This window comes from Mytilus californianus, unplaced genomic scaffold (genome assembly GCF_021869535.1).
Source record: "Mytilus californianus isolate M0D057914Y unplaced genomic scaffold, xbMytCali1.0.p SCAF_5, whole genome shotgun sequence".
NCBI classification, from domain to species: domain Eukaryota; kingdom Metazoa; phylum Mollusca; class Bivalvia; order Mytilida; family Mytilidae; genus Mytilus; species Mytilus californianus.
Window position 1 is genome coordinate 82,902,051 of NW_026262701.1, and position 21,063 is coordinate 82,923,113.

General features: G+C 31.7%; 2 protein-coding genes across 3 annotated transcripts in view; one reads left to right on the top strand and one right to left on the bottom strand.

Annotated features, from left to right (window-relative positions):
• The window catches only part of LOC127703189 (CBY1-interacting BAR domain-containing protein 1-A-like), a 30,586-nt gene extending 28,259 nt beyond the window's left edge, over positions 1–2,327 (bottom strand). For both annotated transcript variants that reach the window (XM_052207720.1, XM_052207719.1), the window contains exon 1: positions 2,224–2,327. In XM_052207720.1, the coding sequence (XP_052063680.1) occupies positions 2,224–2,255 (32 nt within the window). In that variant the 5' untranslated portion in view covers positions 2,256–2,327. The remainder of the gene's footprint in view (positions 1–2,223) is intronic.
• A 44-nt stretch (positions 2,328–2,371) lies between these two features.
• Positions 2,372–18,066, top strand: LOC127703186 (zinc finger protein 711-like). Its single transcript, XM_052207715.1, has 9 exons — positions 2,372–2,502; positions 5,686–6,948; positions 7,609–7,830; positions 10,519–10,661; positions 11,294–11,367; positions 12,721–12,810; positions 13,339–13,436; positions 13,941–14,177; positions 14,864–18,066. Exons 2-9 carry the CDS (start codon positions 5,701–5,703, stop codon positions 15,860–15,862), a joined length of 3,111 nt encoding a protein of 1,036 aa, XP_052063675.1. The 5' UTR covers positions 2,372–2,502; positions 5,686–5,700; the 3' UTR covers positions 15,863–18,066.
• The last annotated feature ends 2,997 nt before the right edge of the window (positions 18,067–21,063 follow it).

The window sequence follows — 21,063 nt, forward strand, 5'->3', positions numbered from 1 at the left end:
CTGCAACTAATTATAATAGTGCAGTAATTTTCAGTTAACATCCATGTGGCTTTCTTTGTTTCTAAATGCATATTGTTTGTCCATTTAGGGATCATGAAAGCAGAAGTTAAAAAATCTTTAGTGAATTATTTTGTAACCTACAATGTATATAGAATAGAGTAGATTCAGAGCTTGACATACATGTACAATTACTATATAGACAATGTATATACATGTATATTGTTAAATATCACATGTTGACAAGCAAATGATTTAATTGTATTTCGTAAGTGTTGTACATCTACATTTGTTGCTGTTTCATTAACATAAACCAAAATCTACTTTTTTTTAAATTATAATCAATAGCTAGGGGAATTAAATATTACAATGTATAAGGAAGTACATGTAATACACTGTAACATCAGGTGTAATGATGTTGCACATGCATATGGCACACACCAACATTATCTGTTATAAGTGGTAGAAAATTGATTTTTCAAATAATTTTTTTGGGGAAAAACTACTTTTAAACAATTGTGACAATGAACATCATAAAAGTTTATCTAGCTAGAAACATAATAAATGTATAATGCATTTTCAAGAGAAAATCCAAAAAGGAAGTACGAAGTGGACACAAAGTACTTTTACCAGTTTCTTTATTGAAATACTATAGGCATTCTTCTTTTCGTTATTCAAATAAATAACAAACTTGACAACATTTGCTTCAGTGCCGATTTCAGGACCTGAACACACCAATCTAATCAGGGAAACTTATCGACCAATAAAAGTTTAGCAGTATTTGATTATTTTTATTTGATAACTCATATGCATTCATTTTAGGGAACTCTACCAAAATGAAAATTAGGAAATGTTAACACGATTTTCAAAACCCGGACCACTCCTTTACCCAGTAAGCCACACCTCTTCTAACAACTTATACATTGTAATATTTAATTCCCCTTTGGGTCAGTTTAAAAGTTTGGTTGGTAATTGGGAGGGCAGTTCGTGTCAGTGTTCCTCCTGCAGATCTCAGTGAGTTGTAGATCATTCATTTATTTATTTATTTATCTTATATACTCTGGCTTTTATATTTTGATGCACAACTTTTTATTTGTGTTTTAAATGCTTGAATTACTTTTAGTACTTTATATAATAGCTATTGCATGAATGTTAGTTTATCTGCATTTTATGTTTGCTTTATATGCTTTAATTTTGCTTACAAATTGCTGTGCTTGAAAACATTATAAGGGGACGAAGTCCCCTATTACAGTAGAAAAATCAATATAAAAAAAAAAAAAAAAAAAAATCGGGAAAATTTCCCGAAATTTTCATTGTACTAATGAACTCAAAATCGTTAACTTTTTTTTTGTAACTTTTTTTAATTTCCCGCATTTGCGCAGAAATCTACTTCCTTCTTTCGGTCTCGTTTGACATGAGACTTTGAGTGAAATATATATTTATCAGTCCAGTAAAATATAGGATGGAACACAATAACAATTTCATTTCTAATTATTCTTTGATATGAAAAAACGTTACCTGATGATAGCGTTTCTTTGTTTACATTGAATATGACGTCATAACTAAAATAAAGTCACAACTAAAATCCCTAACAACAGAACCAAAATCGGAAACGTTACGGTATTTCCGTTTCTTTTTTAACAGATTTAGAACTTAAAATATGTTTGAATTAAAAAAAATAATTTATATAGACTTCGTCCCCTTTCACAGGTAATGCCTGCCTTATATTATTTATGCTTTGCATGATGACATTGATGTGCTTACTGTTTGATGTGTTTTATGTATTGTGCTTGTCATATATGTATGTCGGATAAAAGCTCCACAGAGCTCATGTTGTATTGTTATATGTATAACCGACTCTAAATAAATCTTTTATGCTCTTTTATGCTTATGCTAACTGGGCTAACAACAAACTTCTCTAGCACATTGACTGGAGAGCCTTCATTCAAAGGGAATGGGTTTTCAAAATGATCCAAAGAAAGATTTATAGAGCATATTGACTGAAAATGAAGCATATAAAATTAAGGTTAAAAAATCTTACATTTACTTTTGGAGATACATAGAAGACAGCACTGTGACACCAAAGGAAAAAATGTGGACATCGAAAAGTTTGAAGTGTAAACAGCAAAGATGCAAGTTTGGTCATGTTGCATCGGTATTTTCAACATTTTCAATATCTTATCGATTCGTGATTTTGCCTTATTTAAAGCTTTGTTAAATACACACCTTGCTCGTATTTCTGCCCCCGATCGATTCATTTTAGGGTAAAAAAAACTGGGTGAAATATTCACATTCTAGATTATTTTTTTTTTCACTTTGAACCTTTTCTGTTTTCAACACAAAAGAGTAAGTGATATTCTAAATTCGGACCAATGCCGGAAATGTCATTTGGAAGATAAACATCATGAACATGAAGTTTATAATGATAGTTATATTGTTGCTGTTGAATTCTTTCTGTAACGATTGAATTTGATACAATATCAAACTATTCTATTTTATATCCAGGTTCGTACTGAATATTTGAATATTGTACATAATCCCTTGTAAACAGAAAAGACACGAACACTAAAAGTAACACTAACAGACAAACTGCTGTAACTTATTGACAATAAACATTACATAAAACTATGACAGAGATAGAACTTGGATATATGTTACAGCTACCACTAACATATGTAATGAAACTAGCAAAGAAATAAAGTTTGATCTGTCATTTCTAGACCAATAATGAATGTAGAACTTGATTAGGGTTAAACAGCTAGTAACAAGCATCTGTCCAATTGTTTTACAACCTGAACATGGCCATTATTAAACAGTCATTAATTATGTAGCGGTCTGGCTAAAATGATTTGACAGGCACAACTGTCTGCAAGAGTGCAAGATGGCGGCATAGAGATTCCTGGAAATGTATTTTTTGCTTCATTAAAATACAATTTAAGCTTAATTTCATAGCCCTAATTAATATATTTATATTTGGCAATCACCATTGGCAGTCAGCAGGGTTTAAGAACATTTGTTGTTCGACCTGTTAGTCAAATGCGTTTTGTTAAAATATACTTTTTCACTTTTTTGGTCTTTTGGAAAATGTTGTTTGAGCTGTATTTAGACCCCTTTAACAAGAAATTTGTTTTGCATGCACACATATAAAAATTGCGGTTTTTATCCAGCGCAATCATAGGTTTGAACTTTTTGAACTTTGTTTTCAATTTAAACTTGATATATATATATACAAGTCTAAATTGACAACAATGTTCAAACCTATGATTGCGTTGGATATATATATATATATAGATTCTTACATTGATACCAGTTGATTTAGCGCATTTATCCAATCGAGATAGTTAAATTATCAATTTTAAAGTTTGAGCCTTGGTGAGGACTTTAAAATTTATAGTTAAACTATAGTGATTGGATAAATCCGATAATTCACGAGTAACTATGTACATGATGTAAGAATCGGTTTCTCTAATGATTAAAAAATACATTTTCATTTTTGTCGAGCCTTCGACTTTTGTCGAAAAAGCGAGACATAGCGATCCTACATTCCGTCGTCGTCGTTGGCGGCGTCCACAAATATTCACTCTGTGGTTAAAGTTTTTGAAAATTTAATAACTTTCTTAAACTATCCTGGATTTCTACCAAACTTGGACAGAAGCTTGTTTATGATCATAAGATAATATTCAAAAGTAAATTTTGTAAAAAAAAAATTCCATTTTTTCCTTATTTTACTTATAAATGGACTTAGTTTTTCTGCCAGGAAACATTACATTCACTCTGTGGTTAAAGTTTTTGAAAATTTAATAACTTTCTTAAACTATCCTGGATTTCTACCAAACTTGGACAGAAGCTTGTTTATGATCATAAGATAGTATCCAGAAGTAAATTTTGTAAAAAAAAAATTCCATTTTTTCCGTATTTAACTTATAAATGGACTTAGTTTTTCTGCCAGTTAACATTACATTCACTCTGTGGTTAAAAGTTTTTAAATTATAACAACTTTCTTAAACTATCCAGGATTTGAACCATACTTGGACAGAAGCTTGTTTATGATTAAAAGCTAGTATCTAGAAGGGAATTTTTCAAAATTTTGTTCCATTTTTTCCGTATTTTACTTATAAATGGACTTAGTTTTTCTTCCAGTTAACATTACATACAGTCTGCAGTTTAAGTTTTTTAAACATTTTATTAGATTCATAAACAATCCTGGATTTTTACCAAAATTGGACAATAGCTACTTACAATCAAACGATAGTATATAGAGGAATATTTTTTTTCGGAAATTTCCTCATTTTTGTTGAGCCTGCGATTAACAGCAAAAGTAGGCGAGACACTGAGTTCCGCTGAACCTTTACAAATTTTTTGTTATACCAAAACCCCCTTCGAGTGCCTTCCACATTTCACAAAGTTGTCAATTTCATTAACACCTGTTAGAATATTTTGAGCTGATAAAGGTTATGACCCTTAAATTCATCCAATCATCTTCTGAGATCACCGGCAACCACACGTTGATTAAATTTTTTTATACAATGAATGCAGAAAGGTATAAATTGTCAAAGAATTAGAGAAATATATATATATATATAAACAAGTCTAAATTGAAAACAAGGTTCAAACCAATGATTGCATTGGATAAAAACCGCAATTTTTGCCCTTGCAAACCCTAACATAACAAATTGAAAGCCAGAAATGTATAAATATGTCGACACATTAGGAGCTTTATGACCAAAAGGGACCCAAAAAGAATAGCTAAATTCATCTAAGGGCAAATTTTCCTGAGGGAGTACTTTCTTCAGGGGTAGACCTTTTGAAAAGGGGGAGGGGCATAATTCCTTAAAACAGAATATATGCTGAACATTTTTTTGGACAATTTTATGCTAAAATATATAAATTGTGAAAAACATGATTATTTTTTTGGCAATCAAAGGTGGGCTTATTGTTAATAATTTCCTAAGTTATAAACATGCCTTTTACAGATGATAATGTTCTCATAAAGACTGATCCATCTGTTAATACCTTCTGGACAACAGTATTGAACAGTTTCATGATTGAAATATGTACAATGTATGAGGGCCATTTAAATATATTTACAGCTTTTTTATTTTGCCCCTTTCCTACATACTTTCATTTTCCATTGGCAGTCCGAATATCCCACCCTTCAACCCTGTCAACTGAACCATCAGAAATTATCAAATGTATAACATTTTTGTAGTAGCTGATTTGTTCTTGTCTTGAACATATATGAAATATTGGCCACTGGAAGTGAAACAAGCAACTATTGATCAATCATTCAGGATTGCATACTTTTCATGGATTACTGCCCTTGGAATTTGGCAGCAGACATGGTCATTTGTGTGTATTCTAAGCACATCAAGAATCAATTATTTTGATATGTATATAAAATTTTTCATTTTTGTATTACATGCACCTCTTCAATTATTTTATTTATACTAATGATACATAAAACTAACAATTGTATATGATTATTTATTAACTATGTGTAAACATTAGTTTTTGACTGTATCATATAGCTGAGGGCCTCATTGTAACTAATTGTGTTTGCCATTTGAAATAAGTAATGTATTGTTATTATTATTATAATCATGATTGAAACAAAAAAATTATGGCGACAACATCTTTTGTCAAAACATTTTCTTACTTCATGTTTGAAATAAAATAAAATCTTTGCAGATAACATCCAAGAAAATGGCATTGACAACCTTAAGTGTTCCGTCCATGATGTGTGGTGTATCTGAGACTTTATATCAGTTCCAGCAAGAGCGTTACTTATGTGATGTGCTGATTTTCACATCAGATGGATACATCCCTGCACACAGAGTTGTACTAGTAGCTGCTAGCAAACACTTCAGGGAGATTGAGTCCAGCAGAAACATTCATACAACTCCGGAAGCTAATTTTTATCTTACAAAGGAGAAAAGTGAAGATATGCTAAAAATTGTTCAGTTGATATACACGGGGGAACTGAGCATATCAGGTGATAATATGAAACGAATTCATAACCTGTGTCTGACCCTTGCTTTGGATGATGCAGTTAAAGAATGTGAAACTTTTATAATTGAAAACAGAGACCATATATGTATTGAACAAAATAAAGACGAACATGACACACAAGAATCAAAAACTGCAGAAAGTGATTTAAGTTTAAAGCAGTTAGAAGCAGCAGTTATTGATCAGCTAGAACAGTCAAGGTCAAATAATAATAATGTTGCTATGGATACAAAGGTCGATGCTGCTAATGAAAAAGAAAAAGATAGTACTAGCATCTCAGATGCATCAACCAACTGTCACATTGATATTGCTATGGTAACAAATGATATAAACATTGACAAAAAATCAAAATCTAAAGGACAGAAGAGTAAAAATAAAAAGGCTGAAGTTTCTGAAAATAACAGTCAAGAACAAAAAATTGAAGAGACTAGTATAAATGAAAAAATGATTAATTGTGCCTTATGCAAAGAGAAATTTCAAGACAAGAAACAGTTGTTAGAACACAGAAGGAAAAAACACCAAAATAAGAGAAAACCCATGCATACCAAAAGATATATTCCAAGTACAAATGACTCTTTAACTGATAACGAAGACCAAGACCAATTAGAGGAAACTATATCTAACGATACTTTGTCTGAAAAAACTGACGATGACGAGGTTTTGTCAACAAGACAGGGTACAAAGAGGAGAGCAGCAGACAGGTTAACTAAACAGAAGAAGGCAGGGAAATTTGTTTGTAGACTCTGTAAAGACGAATTTTCAAAAAATGAGTTGTTACAAGAACATCGTAAATTGATTCATCCTGGTGGTAAACGAGAAAATTTAACATGTACATTATGTGACAAAGTTTTGAGCACATGGCTTAATCTGATAGAACATAAATATAAGAAACATAATATTGGATATGATGTAGAAAAGTACCAGGTTCTTATGTGTGATATGCCAGTAAGTATATAGACATAGGTAATTTATATATACATAAATTTGTACTTTGAAAGAATTTTTATTCTGTGGAACCAATATTAGTAATTTTATATAATTTCTTACATATATTTACAAGTATCATGAGAATTGTACTACTTAAATTGCCATTTAAAGACATTTAATATTCGGATGGACTTCATACTTGTAGCACAAAAAACAGTGATCATGGTAATGATAACAGCAATGTATGTGGGCCAAACATGGTCAAATCCAACCTGCTACCTTTGGGGGGTTTTGTGGGCGACATTGCTTGCTGACTTTTCATTTAGAATGACATGTAACCTGTGACCTTTAAAATTGTTCAAATCTTAAATTTGCTGAAAAATTGACCTGGTTACCTGAGGCAATTTTAAACACAAACCTTATGACTTAAAGGAGGGTACCCTACTGGACTGGAGCCTGCTACATATTTAATTGAAGAGGCAAGTACCATGTGTAGAATATAAGAGATTAAAAAAGTTCACTACCCTGTGAAATCCACAAAAAATGCAAAATATGAAGATGTTAACTTTTCTTGTTTATTTTTACCAATGAATGCTTATATGTTTTTATATTACTTATGTAAATGTATTCTATATATGAGTAAGGAAATGTGGAGTAAATTTTAATGATAATTTTCAGAATTGTGATTTTTCAACAATCGTTGAATACAAGATGAGGACCCATTACAGTGATGTACATGGAGAAGTTGGATCATATGTGTGTGACTTGTGTAATAAAGGTTGTAAATCTGCACCTCAGCTCAAATACCACATGAAAACAGTTCATCCTGATGATAAAACACAAATGCATTACAAGTGTACTGAATGTAGTAAAACATTCAGACATTCATGTAATTTGAAGGTAAGTTTTATATATTTATATGCATACAAATTTGGTTTACATGTCATTCATGGATACATAAGGTGACCTATAGTTGTTTACTTCTATGTCATTTGGTCTCTGGTGGAAAGTTGCATCATTGGAAATCATGCCACATCTTCTTAATTTTATATAGATAAAGAAAAAGAGAAAATGCATTAAAAGTAGCTCTGACAGGGCCATAACTACATTGAGGCAAATGAGGCAAATGCCTCCTGTTGGAAATTTAAAAAAAAAAAAGAAGTTGAAACAAGAGCTTGTCTTCATATCAAATTGATTTCACGGCATGTGTCTTGTAAGAAGCAAGTTTTGTTCACCCTCTGACGTCGCCCCTGTTTTTTCGGGATCCAGGTTTCTCATTTAATTTTTAGTTTTCATTGTTGATTGTCTATTGTTTGTCTTTATGTGTCTTATCTGTTCCAGGGTTTGTCTTTTGTTGATTGATTGCCATTCTTTATGACTATTCTCTTTGTGTTGAATTTCATTTGTAAATTAGTAATTTTGTTTTAAACTTTGTTTTATTTATTTGAGGACCTTTTGTCTAATTTTAAAAACTACTTTAAATGGAAAAAATATTTGAAATTAGCTCTCGCCTTTTTGTTCTGAGGCGGCGTTAAATGAACACCAATCAATCAATTAATCTTTATGACTAAGGCTTCAGTTGTCTATTATTCCTTTGATAATTGTATATGGCAGATTATAGTGTTGATAATTTTAAATAATAGTTTGTTGCAATGTATGGCTAACATTGTCCATATTTACACAGTCAATAGCCCAAGCCTATTCACTTGCGCAAGCCCCGATTATGATTTATTTCATCTCATATATATATATTTTTTCTCGTAAACCAAAGTACAACGGTATAGAGACATATACAAATAAATTAACATACAAAGTATAAAATTTATGTACAAATGTAAAAGAGGGACGAAAGAGACCAGAGGGACTGTCAAACACATAGATCGAAAACAAACTGACAATGCCATGGCCAAAAATAAAAAGACAAACAGACAAATAATAGTACAGACGACACAACATAGAAAACTAAAACCTAAGCAACACGAACCCCACCAAAAATTGGGGGTGATCTCAGGTGCTCCGAAAGGGTAAGCAGATCCTGCTCCACATGTGGCACCCGTCGTGTTGCTTATTTTATTACAAATCCGGTAAATAGTCTAATTTGGTAAAGTAGTGACTTAGTTTTAACGGTTTGAACACAGACAAGATGTCATTGGAAAATTGGTTAAAGACTGGTTCTTGGTTCTTCCCGTAACATCTGTATATTGTGAACGTTCATTCTCTGCTTTGCATAGACTTAAGATTTGGGAAAGATCTACGATGATGGGTTAACTGTTGTGTGGTTTGGCAATATGACATGTCTACCGATGTCCAGATATTGTTCAAGAAAGTGTTTTGAGAAGATACAATGCTACCGGACATAGAAAATTGGTAGTTTTTTTCAAGGAAAATTAAAACTTTATATTAAAGAATATAAAACTGGCTCTGTTTTCTGTAAATAAAACTAAAAGGCTGACATGGGTTAAGTTAAAGTGAGACAACCAATCTCCCGGAATCAAATTATTCAAAGAGAAAAATTAAGTTATTGCCATATGACCTTTTACATAGAAGGGCTAAACTTGCATTAAGCCATGTTCAGGCCCTTGTATAGAAAATAAACGGATATGGAGTAAATGTGCAAGGGTCAAAATCGCACACAATACATAGAATAAAATACAAATTATCAATGAACAGGGCTTTTATTCCTGTTCTTCATCTTGACAGTCTCTGAAGGGTCTTCAACAATGAATGAATCATTCATACCCTACAACAAGGTCAAGACGATCCCTAGCGTTGACTTAAGCAGCACTTAACATGCTTAAAGTATTGTACTATGAATAAATTTCAAAGTCACAAAAAAATTACACCAAAGTCTAAACACAATACAAGACCAGAACAGCAAGATCTGACATTAATCAGCCAGTCTAATATTAAAACAGCACAAAAATGTAGCAATGAGGTCTAAGAACAGGTTTCCTGAGTGTACCCTTTTATCCCAGTTAGGAACTACATCAAGTTGTAATTGAAATGTGTTATAAAAACCGAATTGACATAGTTATACATGTATCAATGATAATCAGCCCCATCTTAACTTAATTTGAAAAAACTGAATTGACAGGTATAATACGTTTTTCTGCAAGCCGAAACACAATAACAAAAAAAAACATAAAAAACAGCAGCCACACACGTAACTATGTGAATTACAATTTTTGCTTTATCCTACATATCGGTCTTTTGATGTCGTCCCTAAAAACTAAAAGTCTTACACTGGATCTATATATTTTGCTTTGAGACCAGAATATTAATTGTTGAAAAAATAATTAAAACAAAAGTTGCGTTTCAGATTAAGAAAGGGTCAGGGAAACACTCAGAATGCACAATTTTGCATCATTTTTTCCAGACCTCTCTGCGAATAAATTTTGCCTCACTTTTAAAAGAGGCTAGATGTTTGTCGACTATATATACATGTATATGTAAATTTTCAACTAAAGATATCGAAACATCATAAAACAGTTATTTAAGAAATATGACTGTATCTTAGATTTAATCAAACAATATTGTCTTTGATTTAATCTTTAAAACGATAAATTATTATTTTTTTGTTTGTTTCAGAAACACATAGATTATGTACATTTGAAGATATCAGATAAGAAGTACTTATGTCATTTGTGTACTTATAAATGTATGAGTAAAACTGACTTAAACAATCACCTGCTGAAGATACACGATATACCATTACCAAAATCTTGTAAAGTGTAAGTATGCCAATTTCTAACAAAATAAACTTTGCATTACATATTTTTTTTTAGAACCTCTAGACTGTTTAATTATGTCCAATTCTTTGTAAAGTAAAGATTTAAAATGACTGCTCAAACCTCAACTTTTTTTTTTAAGAATCTCTAGACTGTTTAATGATGTTCAATTCTTTGTAAAGTAAACTCAACTTATGAATGAACTAAGTGAAAAATGTTTTCTAGATTAAAGTTTCCTGGTACAATGTAGTTAACTTGTATTCTATTGAACATTTAAATTTGTGGTTAACCTTTAACCTGTAACAACAAAATCCACTTAATTAGTAGTAATCCTAGAATAATAATATATTTGCAGAATAACATTGCCAAAATTTATATTAACAGTATATGCTTTCTTGCTTATTCTAAATATGCATGAAATATTTGCTATTGGGTGTAAAACAAGCAAAAATCAATCTTTACCTTGCAACTCATGAACTGCTTGAATCTGTTAAGAATGTTCCAGGGCCTTTAAAAAAAAGTGTTGAAATGATTGGTTTGTAAGGTTAAAATTTTTTAAAACTTGAAGTGTTATTAAAATAAAAACATTTATTAATGGTATTTCTATAATGTTCTTTTAAATATTTTTTGTGCAGGTATAAATGTGAGAAATGTGATTACTTCACACTGACTAGATCTTGTTATGACAGACATCAACAGTTGCATCAAGGTATAGTATCCTGGCAGATAGATTGTTCCTATTTAAATGTTACAAGAAAGTACAGGTTTGAATTCCTGCCTGACAATTCTTACTGAATACCATAGCCCTTTCAAGAAACTCTTTTCCAGAATCATTAATTTAACTGTAGGGGCCTTGGTGGTCGAGTGGTCTAAGTAGTCAAACTACTGTATCACTAGCCTGTCAACACTGAAGTTGTGAATTTGAATCCAGCACGTGGCAGGTGCACTCGATTCCAATCTTAATTGACTAGGATTGTCAGTTTTCCTACTGAAGGTCGGTGGTTCCCACTAGACACACCAGCTACCTCCATCAATACAAACTGACCACCATAAAATAGCACAATAGTGCTGAAAGAGGCGTTAATCAACAACCAATTAATCAGTCAATTTAACTCTAAAATTATAATTTGAAGCAGTTTATTTTCCTTGTTGGAAAGTAGAACTGCTTTGCAGCAATGAAGCTCAATGAAGAGTCAATGATAGGCAGTTTTTAATCCCTGTTGATTAAAAGATAACATTTGGTTTATACAAATAAAAAAAAAATATCAAGGGTCTTTTACCTTTCCAACATAACTGGATATTAAAGCTGAAAATGGTTGTCAATTAAAGTAACAGATTGTTTTCTCACAATAAATTGTATTCAATTGTAATTTTAAAATCAGATTTTGGCTTTTGGAAAGTTTCTTGAAAGTCCAATAAACATTGAACTAATCGGTAATAACAAAGGAAAAAGATTTAAAAGGCAATATCCTAAATATAAATAAGAAGATGTGGTATGAGTGCCAATGAGACAACACTCCATCCAAGTCACAATGTGTAAAAAGTTAACAATTATAGGTCAAAGTACGGCCGTCAACATGGGGCCTTTGCTACCTTAAAAAATATTAAAGTTTGCTACAAGTCTTCAATGAGCTAGGTACTACACCCATAATATAGTAAGCGTTGAGCTGTTTTTATTATGCCCTGCCTACATCAGTAGGGGGGGGGGGCAATATGTTTTCTGGTCGATGTGGTTGTCCTTCTGTCTATTAGACCATCCTGTTTCAAGTTATGGTTTTAAGGTAGATTTGAATGTTTGGTCACAAAAACTAAAAATATTGAACATTTTTGTTATGATGTGAACTTTTTAAAATGTATGCTAAATTAGGGTATCGACACAGCCTTTGTGGTTCACTTAGCAAAACAGGAAATCACATTATGGAAGAGTTATAGAATAACAAAAACAAAATGTTTTTAACAATTTATTTTTAATTTTCTGAGCTGTCAGGGAACTTATTATTAGGATTACTATAGTAATTATACCAATAACAAGAGGTAAAATCAGAAATATTCTTTTTTCCAGAGGATGGTTTACAGAAAAGTTTTATGTGTTCAACTTGTGGTAAAGGTTTTTACAACATACAGAATGTTAAAGCTCATGAGAAAAGACACAGTAAGTAAAAAAAATATGGACTGAAATGGTTAGAAATCTATCTAGATACTGCGAATTCATTATTATTCTGATACCAATTTTCGTTAATTTCGTGGGTTCAGGTGAACCACTAATTTAGAGTTCAATGTAATATGAATTTTGTATAGGCGTCTATGTAGACTTTGGCAAAACCATGAAATTAAAATATTCACATGATCCATGAAAATGTAAGTTTTCCTAAAATCATGAAAATTGGTGCCCATGAAAATAAATGAATCCACATTATAAATTAATATAATTTTGAATCTGTAGAGATATGTTTGTAGAAAATTGCTTAAAGTAGATATTTATAAGTAATTTGTTGAATTGTAATTTTTTTTTGATTAAAATAGAAATTACAAAAATGAATATTTCTATGAAATTTATAGGTTCTTTTTTCTCCTCATAATAGTAAAGAAATTTTACAAATTTGTAGAAAAAATGTTAAACCTAGTCAAACTTGAAATAAGACAATCAGAAAGTATGTAATATGATTTATATTTTATTCAGAATCAGAAATTATAGTGTGTCCATTTGAGGGATGTGGATATTCTACCAAGTTTAAACACACCATGAAGAACCATATAGCAGGCATGCATACACATAAGGTAAGATTACTTAACAATGTAACAGGAAATACAAATCAGGCCTGTAGGTAAGATGTCTTGTGGGGGTGGGGGCTATGATGCTCTGACTTGAATAGTCAATCTCCAATCTGATTCTTGATTTTAAAAGTCCTTACTTCCTTTGAGACCTTTGTAATTTTCTATTCATTTTGTAGCATAAACTTTTATGCATTATAACCAGCTGTTTCTTAAAAAAATATTGAGTGATTTTTATTAAGGTGAATAATGGGACTGGGTGAGTATCCCAATAATAAGAACTTGAATTCTGGTATCTGATACAAATATCTTCATGCAGATTTTTCTGAAATCGTAAAAAATGATCTTGCATTTTTGTCTATTCTTCAAAAAAGGTGATAATAAAAGCATGCAATATTTCTGAATTTACAGTAGTATACGTATTGTGAAAACAGTTGCTGACCATATGATTAAAGCATGTAACTGTTTGTAGCATATTCATTTTAGTTAATGTATCTTATTTTTTTGTAGAATTTGAGACCGTATCAGTGCCATCTTTGTGAATATTCTTGCAAGTTGAAAGGAAATTTAGACAAACATTTAAGAGGCAAACATGGTGTTGAAGTCATGACTATACCTAAACTTCGACAAAAAGCGATAGAAACTGGAAAAGGATTCAGTGATATTGTATTCCCACCTCGAAACTGTAATGAACTACCAGCTAAGATTGCTGACAAACATCACCTCCAGATTACTCAGAAATCACAGGTAGAAAATACAAAGATGTCCAGACAGGGATTAATTGGTTATGATTTATTGAATTGGAATTATTCCTGTTAAAGTTTAAGGAAGTTGAATATAGGATTTGACGAAATATTTCTGAGCCTTTTTTTGCTAGATTTATTTTTCTGCTTTTTTTCTCGTCCTAAATATGCATGAAATAATTACCACTTGAGGTTTAGTAAGCCTCAATCAGTCGATTGTTTTTGTAGATTTTCCATGGGCAACATGATGGGTGTCACTCATTGGTGGAGCAGGATCTGCTTACCTTTTAATAGAAACTGAGTCCCCCTGGTTTTAAGTGGGGTTTATGTTGTCAAGTCTAGTTTATTGTGTTGTGTTTTGTTGATTGATGTTTAACTATTTGTCTTTTTCATTTTGGCCATGGTGGTGTATTATGGTTTGGTTGCCCCCTAGGTATCTTCTTTGCCCAGTTTTAAAGTACCCTTAGTTAATATAAGCAATATATTTCAACTATATATTTAATCTGTAAATTCATTTTAAAGGGTAAAGTTATTAAACTGCTATGGGAAAGACCAAAATTTCATAAACTGTCAATAAGATTGAAACAGATGCATTATTTGTTGAGACATTCTGTGTGTCCACACTAATATATGTGAACAACTTTTTTATGTTACCTCAAAGAAGTGGTTAAAACTTGTGTTTTTTTGCAGGAATTGCAGGATGTAAGTTTTCCAGAACTGTTGGAAATGGCTAAGCAAGCATCCAGAGAAGCACAGTTAGAAAAATCACGCAATGGTGAAATGATTGATTTGAGTTCAGCAGGAAACCAGTCATCACATAAAGACAATGAATTATCATACCAAACATCACAAAATCCTGCAATTATTGTTGAAATGCAACAGTATCAGGAACCAGTCACACCCATTGCTATGGAAACAGAAGGATCAAGTTATCAACAAGAACAAGAAGTTGCCTTATCAAATCTTAACCCAGTACCAATAACTCTCCATGCAAATAAACATTCTAAAGATATCTTATTTTCTAATCCTAACGATTTACTAACTTCCTATGCAGAACAGAATTCATTATATTTAAATGATCATGCCGATTATTCATCAAGACCATTACCGGCACACTTATCACAATTTAATTCAGCAGAATCTTATGCAGCTATGTTGTCATCATTTCTAAGCAACTCCAAAAATGGAGGTCAACAGTCATTGCCAAGCTTGTTGCCACTCACTGTGCAAAATTATCAGTCACATGGCCAGAACCGTCCAATATTGAATCATTTATTGACACATATGGACGAAGCTGGATGTTCAACAAATCAAAGACCAACATCTGTTCCAGCTGAAGAATCAATAAATTTTACAGCACAGTTGCGACCTCATTCAGTGCATTCAGTTGACAATGTGTCCTATAGGAACACAGCTTATCAAGGTCAAGGTCATTATGATACAAATTTGTCACCTTCTGATAATTCTGTACCATATCAACAGGACATAAGATATTCATCTTCCTTACAACATCATTCTCCTGATATCATTATAGAGGGTGCCACAAGACATTCTGGGTCAAGGTCACAAAATAATGGACATTCTCCAGAATTAAACAGCTCTCCAGATAAATTATCAGACAGGGAAAATCATAACAGAAATCAAGAGAATTATCAAGACATTGGTCAACTATCATATAATCAGTCATGATAATATTTATATGATAACTATATCTACTGTGGATTTATTTATTTTCGTGGTTACCAATTTTCGTAGACTGAGGAAAATTTTGCATTTTTGTGGATATTTGATTTCATGGTTTTGCAAAAGTCTGCATACAACCCTATAGAAAATTTGTCTTTCTTTGAACATTTAAATGTGGTTAATATGTACTCATGAAATCCACCAAAATTGGTATCCCATGAATAATAATGAATCCACAGTATATTTGATATTATACTGTTCTATTTAGAGGAATAATGGGTCTTTAAAATTCAGAAATGAAACTAGTCAGTAACAAAAACATTATAAATGATTTTTTTCTGTCTTAAACACACATAGAAAGAATTGGAATTTGAAAAGCAATACCTATAAGTTGTTAGTTCATATGAATAGGATTTCTGTATATGTAGGTGGCTAAGTAGTCGAGGTAGTTAATTTACAGTGATCACTAGCCTGCCAACACTAAGGTTATGCTTTCAAATTTGCTCATGGCAAGGTGCTTTAAATACTAGTCCTAATTGACTACGATTGACAGTTTTCCTGCTGAGAGTTGTGGTTCTCTCCAGGCACTCTTGCCTCCACAACAAAATAGCCTAGCATGCTGAAAATGGTGTATAACACCAACACTCAATCAATTTTTTTGTGATATGGGAAATCAATCAGTTATATGTCTTTAGAATACTTCAAAGTGAATTGTTATTTTATGAGATTGGGTCTACTTCATATTTATCTTCTACAACGACACTAAAAGAGCATCTGCATTTAGTTTCTTTCAATGTTCTAGTCCTTGTAAGATGTTCTATTTTAGCAAGATTATTGTTTTAATTATGTTTGACCCTAAACTGATCTGCTGAAGTGTCTGTCTGGTAGTTTTTATGTGAAATATTTTAATATTATATAAGAGTTTTTTTTATATCTTTGTTTAAATTGTTTGTTGATGTCTTTGTTAAGTTATACACCACTAATATTTTATGCATGTTATTAGATGTGGCAGATCTAGGTGATAGGGGGCGTACCCTTTGATTGCCATGTTTTCACAATTTATATGATTTTTTTAGCATAAAATCCTTTGTCGAATATATTCTGTTTTCTGGAACAATGCCACCCCCTTCTTCCTAAAATCCTTGATCTGCCCCTACATAGTGAACCACTAGTTTTTATGCATATTAATAGACACAGGGGACCAGTCATCAAATACCTTGGATTGATTGATTGATGTTTAACGCCACTTTCAACACTACTGTGCTATTTCGTGGCGGTCAGTTTTTATTGGTGGAGGAAGCCGGAGAGAACCATCGACCTTCGGTAGAAAAACTGACAATCCTAGTCAATTAAGATTGGAGTCGAGTGCACCTGCCCCCTGCGGGATTCGAACTCAAATCCTTAGTGTTGACTGGCTAGTGATACAGTATTTCGACTACTTAGACCACTCGGCCACCAAGGCCTCCCAAATACCTTGGATAAAGGTGATGAAATGGAAGTAACTTCCTTGTTATACCCAACAAGTAAAAATAGGGTGTTTAGAAATCATAATCACAGCAATAAAAGTACTGTTCCTTTGCTTATGGTCTTGTGTGCACAGAGGCAGATTTAGGGAGTGGGAGTGGGTCTCATGGGGCTACCCCCCTTTTTCAAAATACTGGATCCACATATTGTGTATGTAGTCATTCGTTAATACACCTTATCTATTCTATTCCATGAAGGATGATAATTCTTGTTTAATATATTAAGTGAAGTTAAAGAGACTTTGTAGTGCTTGATCAGGCATACCTTTCAAATGAAATCTTATCATGAAAGCTACTTGTTATTCGTAAAGAATTTATATAAATTAACATTCAATTTTATTCAAGATTTTTTGTGTGAAATATTGGCTATAAATGGAGGGAGAGAAAGTAAACTTGGCATATCAATTCCTGGCAACAGAACATTGCAGCTTTCAGTTGAAAAGGCATTAAGATACCATCCAAACAGGAATATAATCAATAAGATTGGTAAATTGTGTCATAAGTAGTGAAAGAGTTTAGTATCTGTATATTTGAATATAAACAATCTGATTGGTAAACTGTGTTATGAATAGTGTTATAGAGTTTGTCACCTGTATATTTAATTACAACTGAAAGTTATGTTACAAATTGATTATTGATGTAATGTAGATAAGGAGCATGAAATCAAAATAAAATATAAGTAATAATTATTCAAACTTTTTTTAAGGAATATATATGGATATATATATATATAAATGATCTTCCAACTGATGCTTAATCCTGAAAAAAAATGACGTCACAAAACAAAACAGTAAATATTTTAACATCACAATATCCTACAACTCGTTTTCCCCGTAATTGACCCAGTTCAATAGTGGCTGTTCATTTTAAAATCGAAAATTGGAAACTCATCTATTATAAACAAATGTCCAACCTTCACCAAAATTTGTTGGAAAATATCCTTTGGGATGAACAAGACCCCCATTGAAATTTGGGTCAGTATTTCAAAGGTCATCATCACAGATCTTATAAAAGCTTGAAAACACTTTTATGCCTTCTCAAACTTTGTTGTATGATATGACTTAAGGTGAATAAGACCCTATTGATTTTGAGGTCAATGTTCAGCAGCAATTGATATGTTGAAATTAGGCAAATTATTTATTGTTTTCCATCATTTGATATAAAAAGTCAACATACTTTACATTCTCGATCAAGTCCTTCTCCACCACCCCCTGGCAAAAAAAAAAAAAATCCGGTAAAAATATTAATTTCTTCTTCCACAAATTCATTAAAAATATTACTTGTTTAATACATTCATGGTGCTCCTGCTGTTTTTATATGACCGCAAAAAACTTTGATTGCTCTGAAATTGTACCACAATGTTCAATACCACTAGTAGAAGGTTGGGATTCATTTTGGGGGTAATTGCCCAAACCGTTCAGGAATTAGGGGTCTAAAAGGGTCTAAAACAAGCAGTTTTCTAGTTTTCAGACAATAACTTGTGTTTAAGTGTATGGATGTCTCTTAATTTGTACATTTTACAAAAATAAATTTCTTCAAAATTATTTTTTTTGGAAAGGGGGGGGGGGGGGCAATTTTTTTTCCTAAAAAGAAAATTCTCTTCAAATATTATTTTTTTTTCCTCAAGATTTAAGAAATTGTCAATTTTCCAAAGAAAAAATTGGGGGTCACAATTTATTTTTCTAATTCGTTTGTATATAGTCTGAAAACAGATTTACTAAGTATTGCACAATAGCACAGTGTATTGCATAAAAGCAAGAAATCTTCAATTGAATATAAATTCAAATCATACAACCAATTTCAAGTTCTTTGACTACATTTATTCTGTGTCAGAAACCTATATTTAATTACAATCCAAATTCAAATATTATTTTTTTTTCCTCAAGATTTAAGAAATTGTCAATTTTCCAAAGAAAAAATTGGGGGTCACAATTTATTTTTCTAATTCGTTTGTATATAGTCTGAAAACAGATTTACTAAGTATTGCACAATAGCACAGTGTATTGCATAAAAGCAAGAAATCTTCAATTGAATATAAATTCAAATCATACAACCAATTTCAAGTTCTTTGACTACATTTATTCTGTGTCAGAAACCTATATTTAATTACAATCCAAATTCAGACCTGTATCAAGCTTGAATATTGTGTCTATTTTTGCCCAAACTGTTCAGGGTTGGACCTCTGCAGTCGTATCCAGCTGCGCTCAGCAAAGCAGTTTATTTTTTTAACTTTTGTCATAAAATGTAAAGACAAATTATGAAATAGTCTTAATAATGCATGCAGAACTGATATTTGCATGCTTTTACAATTACTTTGTGATCATTTTTTTTTTTTATCATTAATTCAATATTAAGTAACCATATTTGTATATATTAGAATTTTTAGTGTACTTGCAGCATTATTTCTTCCCATCTAAGATATATACTTTTCACTGTAATTTTATTTTAGTTTTCTGTTTTATATTATATATCTTTAAATCTAATTGCTTTTTAATAAAATGTGTCATGACCAATGACTATTGTTATATACAAAACTGATTGTGCATGTTTTATGATGTACATTTAGTAATAAACAAATAAACTGTGTATTGATGTTACCTCTTTTTTTACCCGCCTCCTTATGGTAGAAATCTTTTCTTTTGTTTGGTACATTTTTAGCCATGCGTAGGGGTCATAAAGGTTTACCTTTGTACATCCATACATATGTCCGGAAATTGGTTTCTGTTCTCTTCACTTTAATTTGCCTCAACCAAATGTCATGAAACTTTCACCGTTCTCAAGTTATGTCCTTTCATAAATGGAAAAATTACTGAATTTGCAGTTTCTGCATTCTAACCTTACTTTGCCACAACCCAATGTTCTAAACCTTCTACACAATGCTTATTACCACTAACACCCATCTTGTGTTATGCCCCTTTATAACAGACGATCAAGGTGAATGTATTAAATCACGGAGTGTGTGAGTGGGTGTATGGAAAAGTTGATAAAAATATACAACTAGACAACTATAGCATGAGAATGCATTTGTTCCGGTTGATTGGCTCATTAATTACAGAAAACATGCCTAATAAGGTCATAGATAGAAACAAGAATACATGCATTGTCATGCTGAGCATCCCCCACTAGTTATTCTTAGTATCAGAAAATAGAACTGTGTGTCTGACAGATCAAAAAATTACTCGCACAATACAACTCAAGCTGCTGACCAAATATGAAGTCATTATGTTCATTCAGTAGTAACTGAAAAAAGTGTGACGGACATACTTGCTCGGCTAAAGGACAAACTGATGGATAGACAAAAGGATGAATGGAAGGACAGACATGTTGAATTCAATATAGCCCCTCTCCCTCTTAGAGTTGGGGTATAATATTTTCAGTAGTGGCGTACCTTTTTGATTATTGGAGGATGTAAATTAGGAATACAGCCATCTGAAAAACATACCATCCTAAAACTAGCGATAATAGATGACAGCAATATTTAATCAAATATTTGCCCATTTTTTTCTAGAAATATCCACTTATTATTAAAAGTTGGAATCATTTGTGGAGGTCCTCTGAGTGGAAGGGAAACATAATAGGCTATACTGGAGGAAATAAAATAAGTTAAATATGTATTTTGTTTTATTTTAATGTTACTGAAAAACATCATATTTATAATAAATATGCGTCTTTAGGCTCTTTTAT